The sequence below is a fragment of the Manis pentadactyla genome, chromosome 6 (genome assembly GCF_030020395.1).
Source record: "Manis pentadactyla isolate mManPen7 chromosome 6, mManPen7.hap1, whole genome shotgun sequence".
Classification (NCBI taxonomy): domain Eukaryota; kingdom Metazoa; phylum Chordata; class Mammalia; order Pholidota; family Manidae; genus Manis; species Manis pentadactyla.
The window spans coordinates 41,499,388-41,512,830 of NC_080024.1; the positions used below are offsets into that span (position 1 = coordinate 41,499,388).

The following is a 13,443-nucleotide window of genomic DNA, read 5'->3' on the forward strand; positions in this document are numbered from 1 at the left end:
TACTTTAAACCAGTAGAGCCTTTACAAATTAGATTTTGGCAATACTATCCAGGGACAAGAAGAAAAATCATAGAACATGCATACATACACATAGAGAGAGACACAAACAGATCTTAGAGGTTTTGTTTTAAAATTTTAGCCATGAGACAGATAACAGCACTAAGAAACTCATAGTTTAAAAGGAATTGGTTTACCTGCTTAGATGGCTAAAGCTTTTCACTAATATTTATGAGTGAAACTTCTAAGATTTTCCATAGGCCTAGTTTTCAAAACAACGTTTCCTTTCTTCCCTCCTACTGATAAGAATTATCTTGATTCCTAGAGAAGACTAGGTAGAATACTTCCATCCCAAAAGGCACAAAGAAAGAATACAAGTTCCACCAAGAAGGACTTTTGTTCCCTAAATTCAGATCTTTTATAATATCTGTAAGCCCTTTGAGATGAATAGGGGAGGACTGGGGATTGGGAAAAAGGATGGGTGGGCTTTCAATTATTGCTAGAGCTGCATTTCTGTTCCTATAAAGATTTGATTTCTAATTCAAGTACAGTTTCTTAATTTCTCAAAGAACTGGGTTACAACTTGAATAATACAGAGGCTGATCCACCCATCCAACTACACTATTTTCAGTTTGCTTCTTTATAGCAGGAAGAAGATCTTCAACTATGATAGAAATTTAAAAATTCCTATGTTCTAGATTGAGAAATGTGTGTCTTTGGGATGTTTAGTGAATCCTCCCACAAAAGCTTCACAATGTTTTTCTTTCCCTCTTGATACATAGTTTCATTTTAGCTTAGAGGAAAAGGTCTTTGCAAAGTTCTTATCAGGCTCTGAATATCAGGGTCCAATTTGGCTAACTTCTGACCCTTGAACCTACCGGTTTGACCACACAGCTACTTAAAAAAAAAAAAATCCTGTCAGGTGTCTTCCCAGGATTCAGCTGGGACAAACAGTAAATATTCCTGGGCAGCACTGAAAACCCTATGGACACAAGAGGCATCCCCAAAGAGGGTGCCAAAAATACTTTCCTCCCAAGATCCAGAGCTACTCCAAAAGAAAACAAAAAGAAAGACAATTCCCCCGACAGCTGAGAACAGGGAGTAGAGCGCTAGCCACAAGTGCACTACAGCCTGTGTTCTCTCCAGCCATGGTAGTGGGGCCGCAGACCTCACACACTTCTCAGGACACAAAATGAGACAAACATGAAGGCAGTCGCTTTTCCCGGGAGGGAGAGGATCAACCACCAGCAGGTCCCCAAAAGAAAATTCCCAAGTCACAGTTCCAAGATCTAATTCTTACAGGTGTTTCTGACAGTACTGTAAGAATTTGGAAAGAAAAAAATGACGTGAAATCTCACATCCCTCCCTTCACCAGCCGCCACGGTCAGAGGCCTGGGAGAGCTGATTCTAGTGAGGATTCCTACCCTTTGATGGCTTCCGCTGGTTTTCTCAGGATCCTATCTGTAGGCTCTGGAGCCAGTGGGATATCCAAGCAAGTCTCATCCTGGACACCAGAAACTAGAGAGGGAAAAATTAGTTTTCCCTCTACTCCTTACAGCGAGTGCTCAGCTGAGACCCTTTTTTCTCTAGAGCACCTCATAAATGGATAAGCTTATCCAGGTTAAAAGTTCCCCACTATGGCCACTGTAACTCGAAATTATCTCTGTTTTAAGGTGAATAAGCAGGTTGACCTTATCAAACTTCTCTTCACCTAAGGCCTCATACGGGACCCAGTCCAGCCTAAGAGGGACCCAGTCTGTTCCAGGAATTGGGTCTAGAAACTCCAGCTATTTTCTAGGCCCAATCTGGAAAAAGAAATGCTGTGACTGAAAGTTCTTGACACAAAGCCACGGATTTTCGAGGGACACACGCATGCCCTCTAGCGGAATGGAGGAAGCAGGGTGCTCAGGGGCCAGTGGGTTCTTTGCCTGGCTGGTCATTGCTCCCGAGGGCCATCAGGAGCCGCCTTTAGTTCCCTCCTGACACCAGACTTAAAAGTTTTAATACGCCTCAGTTTATCTAGTAAGAGTTGTTTGAGTGAAAGTTCATTCAAATTTGCCAATCTAGCAGATAGAAATGAACTCTGAGGAGGTGTACAAAGTGAAAGGCTTTTACAGGTAGAAAGGGGTGGTGGGAACAAGGAAGCTAGACTAGGCAAAAGCAGGCTGGTTACACAGGGTTACCTTCCTTCACTCAGCCCGTGCTCCTCAGGAACCTCCTGACGGAGTGCTTTAGGATTACATGTCCGGGAAAACCGGAACCCTAAGGCAGGTCAGTTTGGTGATGTAGGGCTTCTCATAGGTGACTCCATTAGGGGCCTGCTGTCTTTTTTTTTTTTAATAGCAATTACTATGCTATTTTTTCACTAGGTAAGTCATTAAAATCTTTAAAACAAAAACATAAAAATACATGTAATGATAGTCAATAACCGGCAAGTATTACGAACTAACACATGACTTATTTTCACTTCTGCACACGGGAGGTCTCAAATGACAGAGAGAGAGGCTTAAGCACAGTGACGAGCACTGAGCAGTGACCATGTCTCAGGCCCAGCATGCTTCTCTGCTTCACCTCATGTACCTGGTACCTGAACCTCATGAGGGAGGCTCTGCACACACTTTTCCAGTGATGAGCCTGAGCCTTAGGGAAGCTGATTATATAAAATTGGTTGGCTAGAAGGGGAAGCTGAGGTTTGAACTGTGGGACCCCTGCCTCCATTTTGTGTCTTCCATCTTGAAGTGTCCTCCATCTTGAATAACTATGTCCCATACATGACCCTTGCCGCCATTTTGTGTCCTCCATCTTGAGTAAGAAGTTTCCCGCTCAAGCCACGCCCATGTGCAACAAGACCCTGACCCTCCTCAGCCAATCAGCTAAGGTCACAATAAACCACCCCCCTTGGAAAGCCCCTACCTGATTTCCAAAAGTATAAAAGCAAAAAGGGAACTTTGTCAGGGTCTCAGACCGTGCCCTGTGTTCTGACGGGCCACTGAGACCCTAGTTCAAACTAGTAATAAAGACCTGTTTTGCTCTTGCATCTCGCGACTGAGCCTGGTGACTGTGCCTCCACACGGGGCTCAAGGAAACGGGGCACAACAGAACTCTGGTCTTACTCTACAGCCACACTCTTAAAAAGCAGATAATGAACATATATTTACATTGTTTATCTGTTCTGAGAAAGGTTGTGTTCTTTAATGTGAAAAATTGCAAAAATCACTTTGTTATTCCACAAATATACTTTATCAGACATCATTGTTACTGCTGTATTTACCCTCCTTTTTAAAATGTCCAAAGGCAACAAAATACAAGGATAAACTAACCATACATAAACTTCTCTCACTGAATGGAAGGTAAAAATGTTCTAACTTTCCTTCTGGTTCTACAGCTCAAGAAAGCCCTTGACAAAGCCAACGTCAGATCGGCGGAAGTATCCCGGACCAACCTAGAGCTGCGGCAGAGACTTACTGAGCTGGAAAAGACAGTGAACAGTAACAACGAGAAAATAAAGAATCAAAAGGACCAAATTCAGCTCCACTTGTCGGCTAGGGCGAATAATGCTCAGAATATTGAGAGAATGAAGGTTGTATGAGAAACTCAAAGTCTCCCCACACTTCCTTAGTGTCTGACAGGGACGCGGCCAGGTCATTGTGCCCCGGGGAAGACGGCCCAGAGCACTGCCAGTGCCACGTGTTCCCTGGAAGCCGTGGCTGCACCCAGACGGAGCGGCTTGCCTTGGGGCACCCTCTCTCCCCAGCAGAGGCATGGCCACGCCCACGTTTGGTTCCGTATTAGCTGCCCGAGTCGCATTCTGGCTGCCCATCTGTGTCTCCCCAGGACTGCGCAGGAACTTGCTCTTTTGGGGTCATAGGGCAGACAGGAGGGAGAGCCCAGCAGGAGCTGATGTCTGGGCCTTCAGAGGTTCTCTGTCAGCCTGTAGGCGATAAGAGCAAGCCAGTCTTTCCACTGATCATCTGTCTTTGTTGTTTCCATATTTACTTTCAGCAAATAGAAACAGAATTGAGGCAAATGGAGCTAATTAAGGATCAATATCAGAAAAAAAACTATGAACAGGTAGATGATTTCCACAAACTATTTACCATTCACATAAAATCCCAAACGTGGACAGGTTTAACAACTACCTCCTCCTTTGTGCCCTACCAGTCACTGAGTATCCAGAAATTTGTATCTGAAATGGCTAGCCTACAGAAAGAGGTGCAGCTGTTGGCCAGGAGCCAGTATAATATCTCAACAGAGAATAAACAGCAAGAGCTGCGCCTCGAGGCAGAGCGGAAGATAAGCCAAGAACTGGAGAATCGGTGCCAGGTAAAGGCTTCTGACGTTTCAGCCTGAAGATTACCATGCAATGTATGCCCGAGCTCAGCGTTAGAGCACCTAGATTTTCTAGATTCTGTGGAAGAAAACAAATGTGAACTTTCATCTTAGCTAAGTCCTTAGAATCATAGTTATCTAGGAAAAATCCTATAGCTTTGAATAGCACACGTTCTCTGTTGTTGACTTAAAAATATTCATTTTAACTGCACATATGCGAAATACTTGTTACTAAGCAAGATTTCTGCACTGACTGTCGTTGTTGTTCAGGAACTTCGTCCTCCTTGGCCCTTCCCTGTGGGTCAGATGCAGCTGCTGCTGTTAGGATTTTTAGCAATTCCCAATCTAATGCAAAGCATGACATTATATCACTGAAAAGGGAATTAAAGAGACCAAGCTCTTTCCTGCCTTCCATCAGAGAATGTCTTCAATGAAAACTATCCATCCAATTCTGGAAGGAGATGTTAATCACGTTTTCTCAGGAGAATCCATAAATCAAAATCTGTAGTCATGCACCTATGTATATCATAGGTTAAACTGAAAATAGGTTTTATCTTGTATTCTGGTAGCGCCTGAAGTTAGAAACTACCCCATCATACTTTAATAATATCCCTGCCCACTTATACAATATGGAAGTTTTTTGTTGCATTATGTTACATTGGGAGGTTGTAAAAATTTTTGTGTCATGTTTACAGGAATTGGAACAAACTGTCAGATACCTGAAGAAATATAGAGAGGCAACAGAGAATAAACTGAAAGAAGCCAGTACGGAATCAGAACAGGTAAGCCAGAGCCAGGGTCATAAAGACTTAGATGAACTTCCTCAGCCACAACGACCTTGAAATACACAAGTCAGTGTAGAAACCATCATTAATATAGTTGCCAGGAGTACAAGCACCAGTAACATACCAAGTATAATCTGTTATAAAGAACAAGTAATTTTTAGATTAAGATTCTGTGTCCTGATGAGAATGCTGAAAGGTTAACCCTGAAGCCCAAGTTCCTACCACTAAATATAAGAAGGGAAGACCACCATGTTTGTGGATTTTAGTGCATCATTTGATAGGAAAAATAAAAGTGGAAGCTCTTTGTTCAATCAGTAACTAGAAGTGTAAAGTAGGCCCTATTAATTTATGAATTTGCTTTCTCTGTTCTGTTTAAAATCATAGTTTCAGAGCTGGAAAGAATATTTGAAATCACTAGTCTACCACAACCACCCCTCACTTTCCAGATTAGAAAACAGGTTCTTAAGCTTAAGGTGTCACATTGCCTTTGCTGTCAGTTGATCATGATTCAGCCCTTTTATAGCCATTAAATCACATGACAACATGACTGCCAGGATGGTATATGAAAAGGAATATGGACTCTGACAAACATGATCTTGAATGCCAACTGTGACACTTACTGTGTCCTTAAGTTATATTTACTTTAACCAGTTACCATATCCATAGAAGTCAGGAAATTAATACCTACTACTGTTATTCTGCATAGTGGCTCAGAATAAGTTTCAATAAATGTTACCTCACCTCTCATTCACCATACGAGAGGGAACGTGGTGTACAATGCCGTTCCAAGCATCTTTCCTGCCACCCCTGGTAGAGTGCTGGAAAAAGAGAGGGCGTGACTGAGGGGTTGGGAGCGTCACTGTCATCAGGATGCACAGACAGATCTGGGAAATATTTTAACTTTGTAGCTTTCTGAGGCAGATGACAAGTGCAACTCTGTTTTCTTACCTCGCTGTTTTCTACCCACACTGTGACCTGGCTAATATAAATACACAGTGGTACATATTTATTGAGGACTATTTTATGGCAGACACCATGGTAGGTGCTGAAGACATAGAGTAAAGAAGCCAGAGGATGTCCCTGCTCTCTGCAGGGTACTTGCCTTCTCCCAGAAAAGAAAGAAATATGTCGCTCTCTCAGAATTCACAATCAGAAAGTGAAAATGCTATCCACGAAACAAATAGTCAAAGGGGGAAAACCAGTCATTTTACTTTTTATTCTAAAGGATATGTTCTGGAGATGTTGTATAAAATAAAATCCTGTAGGCTCTACCTTCAGAATACCAGAGTATCCCAAGTACTTAGAAAAGTGGCAGGCAGAAAAAGGCCCTTAATAAATACTTGTCAAATAAATGAATACTGATTCCAGATCATCTTCAAAGGTCTAATAACAGAGGGACTATTTTCAAATCTAAAAAAGGTAACTGGGAAGTTTAGCTTCCATATGTGCTTTCATAAATCACAACAGAAGAATCTAGCCTCTACAGTTTAGGGACACTTCAGACATATTAAGTCTTAGAGAACAGAACTCAAAATTCAAAATACAGCTTGAACTGCCACATTGATTTTCAATGCCATCTTACACTTCCATTCTTATTTTTCTCCTGGGTGCCATCCTTCCTTAGTTCCCATCCAGGAAATAGTAACAAATGCATGAAAAACACCAAGCTTGCATGCGTTCTTAACTTCACACTCAGAACTCGCTCTCTCATCTGTTAGGATGTGTATTACACAAGTAAGCTGCAAGGACCTTGCAGTCAGAATTTGGGTCTTTTAAATATCTAACTGCTACACAAAAAACTTAAAAGTGTTTGTTTGTTGTAATTTTTATTGATAATGTTTATATGTTCAGATCACAGCAAGCCCGGAACAAGCTCACCACTGGTTTAAGTGCAGGTTCGATGGCCTACAACACGAGCTGACAGAAAACCGGCTGCAGAGGCTGCCCCGGGAGGACCGGTGGCTGGGAGAGGTACGCACGGAGGCCTGGCTGGCTTAAGCCGTGTTTGGATTTGTTCCTTCTCATATTTCTAACTATGGAAGTTCTTCTTTCATCTAGCTTCTCTCCACTTATCTTTAGGTTTCTTTAAACTTCTGCTAGGAAAACCAGTGAACTAAATTTCCTTCTTAAAAGTTCCTCGTCTCCCAAACTGTCTGGTTTAGACCCACCCACCTTCATAAACAGGTGATACTCATTACGACACAATAAGTCCTCTGCTCTGCAGATAGTTTTGAGCACTGTTATATTTTCTTTCCAACAGAACCCAGATAAAAGGCAAAACATCATGTCCAGCCAGTCTGTTCTACATCAATGGGAAAATAACAGAATCTTAGACATGTGCCCAAAAAGTATCATTCTGAACTACAGAGAAAGTGACGCCCGTGACAGAGGAGCTTATTCATGTGCAGTTACATCGCACTGATGCCTTGAGCCCAGTGACTAGGGCGGGCCTGTTTCCACAGTCATCAGGACATGAAATCTTTGATGTGGGCTGAAGATTTTGGACCTGAGTTTATCCTCTTATGGAGTCTTTGTTTTCAATACAGAACTACCCCATCTTTTGTCCCTTTCCCCTTTTTCCACCCAATAAACTTATATTGATTTGTTTTATGGTAGCCAAGTATCATGCAACAGATCTCCTATTTTTCTAGTTATACTTTATGAAAACATTTAGGGATGAACTAGTTGATATGGCAACTAAAAGATATGATACCCTGTTTCCATGTTACCAATCTATCCTGTTATCTTGTTACCAATCTAACATCTGGTAGGCTATTCCTGGAAATAAAATCACCTGGAAAATGGTAAAAACTCTTCTACTGTCTTGTAAACATATACCCTTCTGTGCTGGGTAATTACCAGCACATCTTTACCAAGACTACATTTCTTATAGAAGGTAGCACAGACTGTAATGTCAAAGGGAGCTGTAAATACAAAGAAGTTGATTGAGAATGGCAGTCTGCTCTGCTCCAGGAGACTTCGCTGACCAATGTAGGTGTCCCTACATTAAATGTAGGAATAAGTTTAGCTTTGTTATGTATTTCAAACATTGAGTGGTGAATTAGGTAATCCAGACAATATAGGTAAACAGCTGGCATAATATCTGGCCTAATTGATACCTCAAAACAGTAGATGATGATACTATCAAGACCTAAACCAACTGAACAATTCTAAAATTGGAGAGAATATCAAATATGACCATCAGAGACATACTGAGTAGTGGGCTCATCCAATATAAAAAGATAAAGTTGAATTTCCCGCTAGCTGTGGTCAGGGAGAGCTATGTTGGTCAGGCAGAGTCCTCCCTGATCAGAGCAGAGTAATTTACACAGGGTTTTGGGAAAGCGTGGAGTTAACTCAAGGACTGGGAGACTTTCAGAGGCTTAAGTAGGTTGCCATCATCTGTAGGAGTGTAGTTACTTGGGTGAGACTTGTTAATCGGCATTCAGAGGCAAGTTTACTGGAGTGCAGCCTTTTAACACATCCATGCTGTGTTTGTGACTCAGAAGTTTAGGGCTTAACTGATCGGCAGGCTTGTAAAAGCCCCATCAGGTTGTCTATAATTCCTATGGGACTTATCCCTTTGGCCTCTTTATAAGAACACAGATCTTTGAGGGTATTAGAGAGTCATAACCTTGAAACAGCCTAACAAAGAGCCCCACAGAACAATTCCCCTTAGTCCTGGGTTGGCACTGACAATCTTGGTCATGAATTCTACATAGAAAAAAAGATGCCAGTTACTGCACAGGAGAAATGAGCAATCTTAACGGATTGTAACTATGTTGTCCCTGAGTATTGTCATGACAGTCACAGTCACATACCAAGAATATTTTTATCTTCCTCATCCAGAACAAGGACATTTGTCTTCACCAATGTATTGTCCTCAAGGGGAACCTTATTGATAAAGTTGGGTAACATACCTTTATATCATTTTTTAGGTTGGCTATACTAAACATTAGCTAGGGAGAATGAGTTATAGTTACACAGGTGATCATTTCTAGTAAACCTTATGTTAGAACAACCTATTTAGTGTGATGATTTACTAAAGTATTTCTACAATATTTTAAAGTGTTTCTACAGTGTCTATCACATAGTATACTAGCTGCTATTGTGAGTCCACCTTCATCTAAAAGAACCCCAAAACAAGCAAAATATGAAACAATGGTTTTTAAGAGACTGGCCACGATGCAACACAGAACAGCAATCCCTGAGAGAAAGGGAGCGAGTGAGGTGAGCCCCACTACCGCCCCGGCTGACAGGCTGAGAGAGCACCGGCTGCAAGGCAGCCCACACGGGGGCTGGTATCCAGAGCTGAGGAGCCAGAACGGAGAGGCCAGGGAGACAAAGCTGCTCAAGTTCCAGGACAGGAGAGAGCTGCCTAGAGAGACTTTCAGAGGTGACCAGAGGGTCCTCTGAGTATTCAAGTATTCAGCTGAGCACTGGTCATGTGCATGGAAGGAAACGACCCGAGGCTGGGATAGGAACCATCCGGAAGGGTAGCAGTAAGAGGGCCCAGTCCACATACACAGGGACAGCCCCCTCCGACGGCACTGGAGGCCACGTGCTGTGCAGGGCGCTGAGTGCACCCAGGGAGACCTGCCATAGCAGAGCGCAGTTAGCCCCCAGCGAACAGGGCTCTGGTCCTGACACATCAGCGCAAGACCCCGGACATTCCACTTCCAAGTAACTAACTGCCTTACAAAACACAGCTTCAGAATATTTAGAGGAATATGACAATATATGGCATTCATTACGGTAAAATCAGTTTCTGGCAAACAATCCAAAGTTATCAAACATGCAAAGAGGTAGGAAAATATGACCCATAAAGAGAAATAAAAACTGACCCAGAACTAACACATCATAATTGGCAGACAAGGGCATTAAAACATTACAAAAAGATGTATGAAAATCTAGAATCTGGACTCTTACTAACTTTGCTCCAGGTAACCTGTCGAGTGTTTTGCCCTTGGGGATTCTGAGACCATAGCTATTTCTCTGGTAATTTCCCTTTTTTTGGCCACCTTTATTGAGATGTGTTTGACAGAACTGTATGATATTTAAAGTATACATCATGATAACTTGATATACATTGTGAAAGGATTCCTTCCATCTATCTGGTTAATTAACATCTGTCACTTAACTTTTTTGTTTTTTGGTGAGAATATTTAGTTTCAATTCTCTTAGCAGAGGTCAATTATATATCAGTCTTTTTTAACTATAGTTACCATGCCATACCTTAGATCCTCAGACCTCATTCATTCTCAAAACCCTAAGTCTGTAACCCTTTACCAGCCTACCCTATTTCCGCAACCCCCCAGCCTCTGGCAATCACTCTTCTAACTCCATGTTTCTATGAGTCTGACTTTTATTTTTTTAAGATTCCACATATAAGTGTCTCTGGTAATTTCTTCAATATTCTAATGTCACACAGCTATAATTTGATCATACTTAAGGACTGCAGTGTACTTTATCTGGAAGTTAAGTAAATCATACCTATTAAATCTGTAGTTGTCACAAAGAATAAAGGAATTCCTCTGACAGTGATCCCAAAGTACCATATATGGGTGGAGACTTAACAAAGGACTGGGAATTGTTATAAATTCTCATTTTTAAAAATGGTGTTTCAAAGAACACTCTTTTAAAAAAAAAGCAAAATTTCTAAGAAATACGACTATTTGATAATATTTGGTACCTCTCAAGAGCATTTATTTGGGCCTCTTATCTCTGGTGACCAATCTCAGTTCTTTGAGCAAGATGGCTTTATGCTGGCACTGCCCTATATCATATGCTCTATACCTTGAACTTCTTTGGGCAATAGGGACTCTGTAAACCATTTGTTAACGTAAGCCTTTTATAAATGGCCACAAACAGTGTATAAATATGAAAGACTAGAACAGACTGGAATATTTTCTACTTAACAACACCAGAAGAGGGCTTTCCTTAAAGTTCTAATAAGTGATAGAGGATTAAGTCTCCACTGAATGGACTGCTCACATGCCCTCCCTTAACCAACCCTGTGACTTGAAAGATGGATTATACACTGGTTGGCTAGGCCTGGGTGTGAGATATGTCCAACTCTGAAACTGAGGCTAGTTCCCCAGAGGAAATTGAAGTGATGTTTCCATAAAAAAGGGGATTTGAAGTCAGATCAAAACCATAGATGTCCATCATAGTCATGACTGTTAAGTAGAGAAAACCCACCAAGATGATCACTGCTGAACTTCATTAACACTGCAGCCAGCGAGCTCTGAAGCGGTGCTAGGTGCCTCGTTTATACTGACACTTCTTTTCCTCCAGAGCACTTATATAAGACAGCTACGAGCTGCCACGTTCTTCCTGAAACTTTAAAAACTGATTCTTCGATAACTTTATATAGGGACTTTGCGGTAGCTAGAGGCAATGGCAGCTGCTTAACTATCTACCTACTAATATTTCCTTCATAAGCAATCTGAAACACAAAAGGGAAAGTAAATTCTACATAAAACCAAACTGTCAGCACAAATTGAAGGCAGGCAATGCCAAATCTTTCAAATAACTAAATAAAATTTGGGAAACACCAAATCACAATGTGTGCTCTCTCACATTTCTGCTCTACTGTTCTGTAGCAAAGGCAGACCAATAAAAAATGCAGGAAAGACAGAAAGAGGAAGCCACTGAAGGGGTCTAAGGATGATCAGAAATCACCACCACAATGACTTAAATGCAAGACTAGATCTAGAAACAATAAAAAAGTGTCTAAGCAGATCAGAGCATACCCACAGGAAAGGCACTTAACATAGGCATGATTTAAAGAGGCACCCTTCAATAATTGCATAGCTACTGGAAGGGAAAAACAAAAAGGCAAGAGTAAGGGAGAAGCCTCTTTGGAGATTAGATCAAGAGGAAAGTAAAAAAACGGAAATTTTATAGTTGGTTAAAAAAAAAGAGGCATAAAAATCAAAGGGCTAATAACACTTCCCACAACCAGCAAAACACAAAACACCCTGGAAAAGTACCTGGACTTTGTTATGCTGACAAAAGAGGGCACAGTGAATCAGAAATACTGCAAACACTGCAATACCATAAACACGAACAAGAGGAAAGTGCATAAGACCTACTGCAGAGGTCAGGAAATGGTATTCCCCACACATCAACTGAGAAGAATTTCCCCAAATAAACAATCCTGAGGAAGAAACTAAAAGTGAATAGTCAAGCAAATTGGTTTCAGGCAATCTTTTGAGGATATGAGAAAATACCATGAAACAAATTCAAAAACTAAAGACAAAAAGGGAGAGGCTTAAAGATGGTGGTGTGAGAAGTAAGACAGAAACCTCTTCCCAAAATCATATATAATACAAAAATACAGCAAATACAACTAATCCTGAAAGAGCAACCAGAAAGAAGACTGCGACAGACCACCTACAACTGGAGAAAGAGAAGACCTCACAGAAAAGGGTAAAGTAGCAAAGCTGCCACCTGGTGGGACCCAAGCCCTTCCCCCACCCAGGCTCACTGACAGGAGGAAAAGGAGCGGGAAGGGGGTAGAAGCCTAGGACTGCTGAACACCCAGCCCCAGAGATCTGCTCTGGGAGCATGAACCCACATTAAATGGTACTCTGGCGATTAGTGGGGTTGGGAAACAAAGACAGGCAGAATACTCAGAGAGACTGAGATTCCAGCTGCTTGTGGACAGCAGGTACCCAAAGCCAGCCAGTCCAGGACAAAAGAAAGACTGGCACTTTGAAAGACTTCCCAACAGCGAGAGGGCTGCTAAAGAGGCAAGGACTGCACAGAGCTCGCTGCTCTGTTAAAAGGACAGGTGGAACAAAATCATCCTGGCACACTCAGCCCAATAGGTTGGGAACTTTTAGAAGCTTCAGGCACTCCATCCCCTTTGGCTGACAACTGCACCAAGGCCCCCCAAGACAATATGGAGCCTGCCGCTCCTTCCTCCCAGCCAGCACAAGTTCACAAACCTGCTGTCCCCGCCATTGTGCAAGGCCAACCAGAAGGCAGTCCCACCTATGGCAGCTAAAGAGGAGTAACACAGGGGCTCCTCCCTGTGCACTAGGCCCACTGGCCCTCACAAGAGAGACAGGCAATACAGCCAGGAAGCAGGAAAGAGCACTTTCCTCCAGACAGGCACTGGTGCCTCTCGACTGTTACCCCGTCGTCACTCCAGGTGCTGGGCAGCTCCATAGTAGAACTTCTGGGCACTAAAGGTCACTGCAGACACAAAAATACTTTTCCATAGTAATCATTAGGAATATGGAACAGCAAAAGAATCTGGTACAAACCTAGTCCCACAAACATCAGAAAGAGGGCTAAGTGAAACAGAAATCACCAATCTTCC

At 42.2% G+C, this 13,443-nt stretch overlaps 1 protein-coding gene across 1 annotated transcript in view; it reads left to right on the forward strand.

Moving 5' to 3' along the window:
- LOC130684082 (coiled-coil domain-containing protein 150-like) overlaps positions 1-7,487 on the forward strand; it is a 29,670-nt gene extending 22,183 nt beyond the window's left edge. Inside the window, 6 exon segments of the mRNA XM_057503753.1 lie at positions 4,000-4,068; positions 4,159-4,320; positions 5,022-5,108; positions 6,963-7,082; positions 7,372-7,429; positions 7,432-7,487. Of these exon segments, the coding sequence (XP_057359736.1) occupies positions 4,000-4,068; positions 4,159-4,320; positions 5,022-5,108; positions 6,963-7,082; positions 7,372-7,429; positions 7,432-7,487 (552 nt within the window).
- The last annotated feature ends 5,956 nt before the right edge of the window (positions 7,488-13,443 follow it).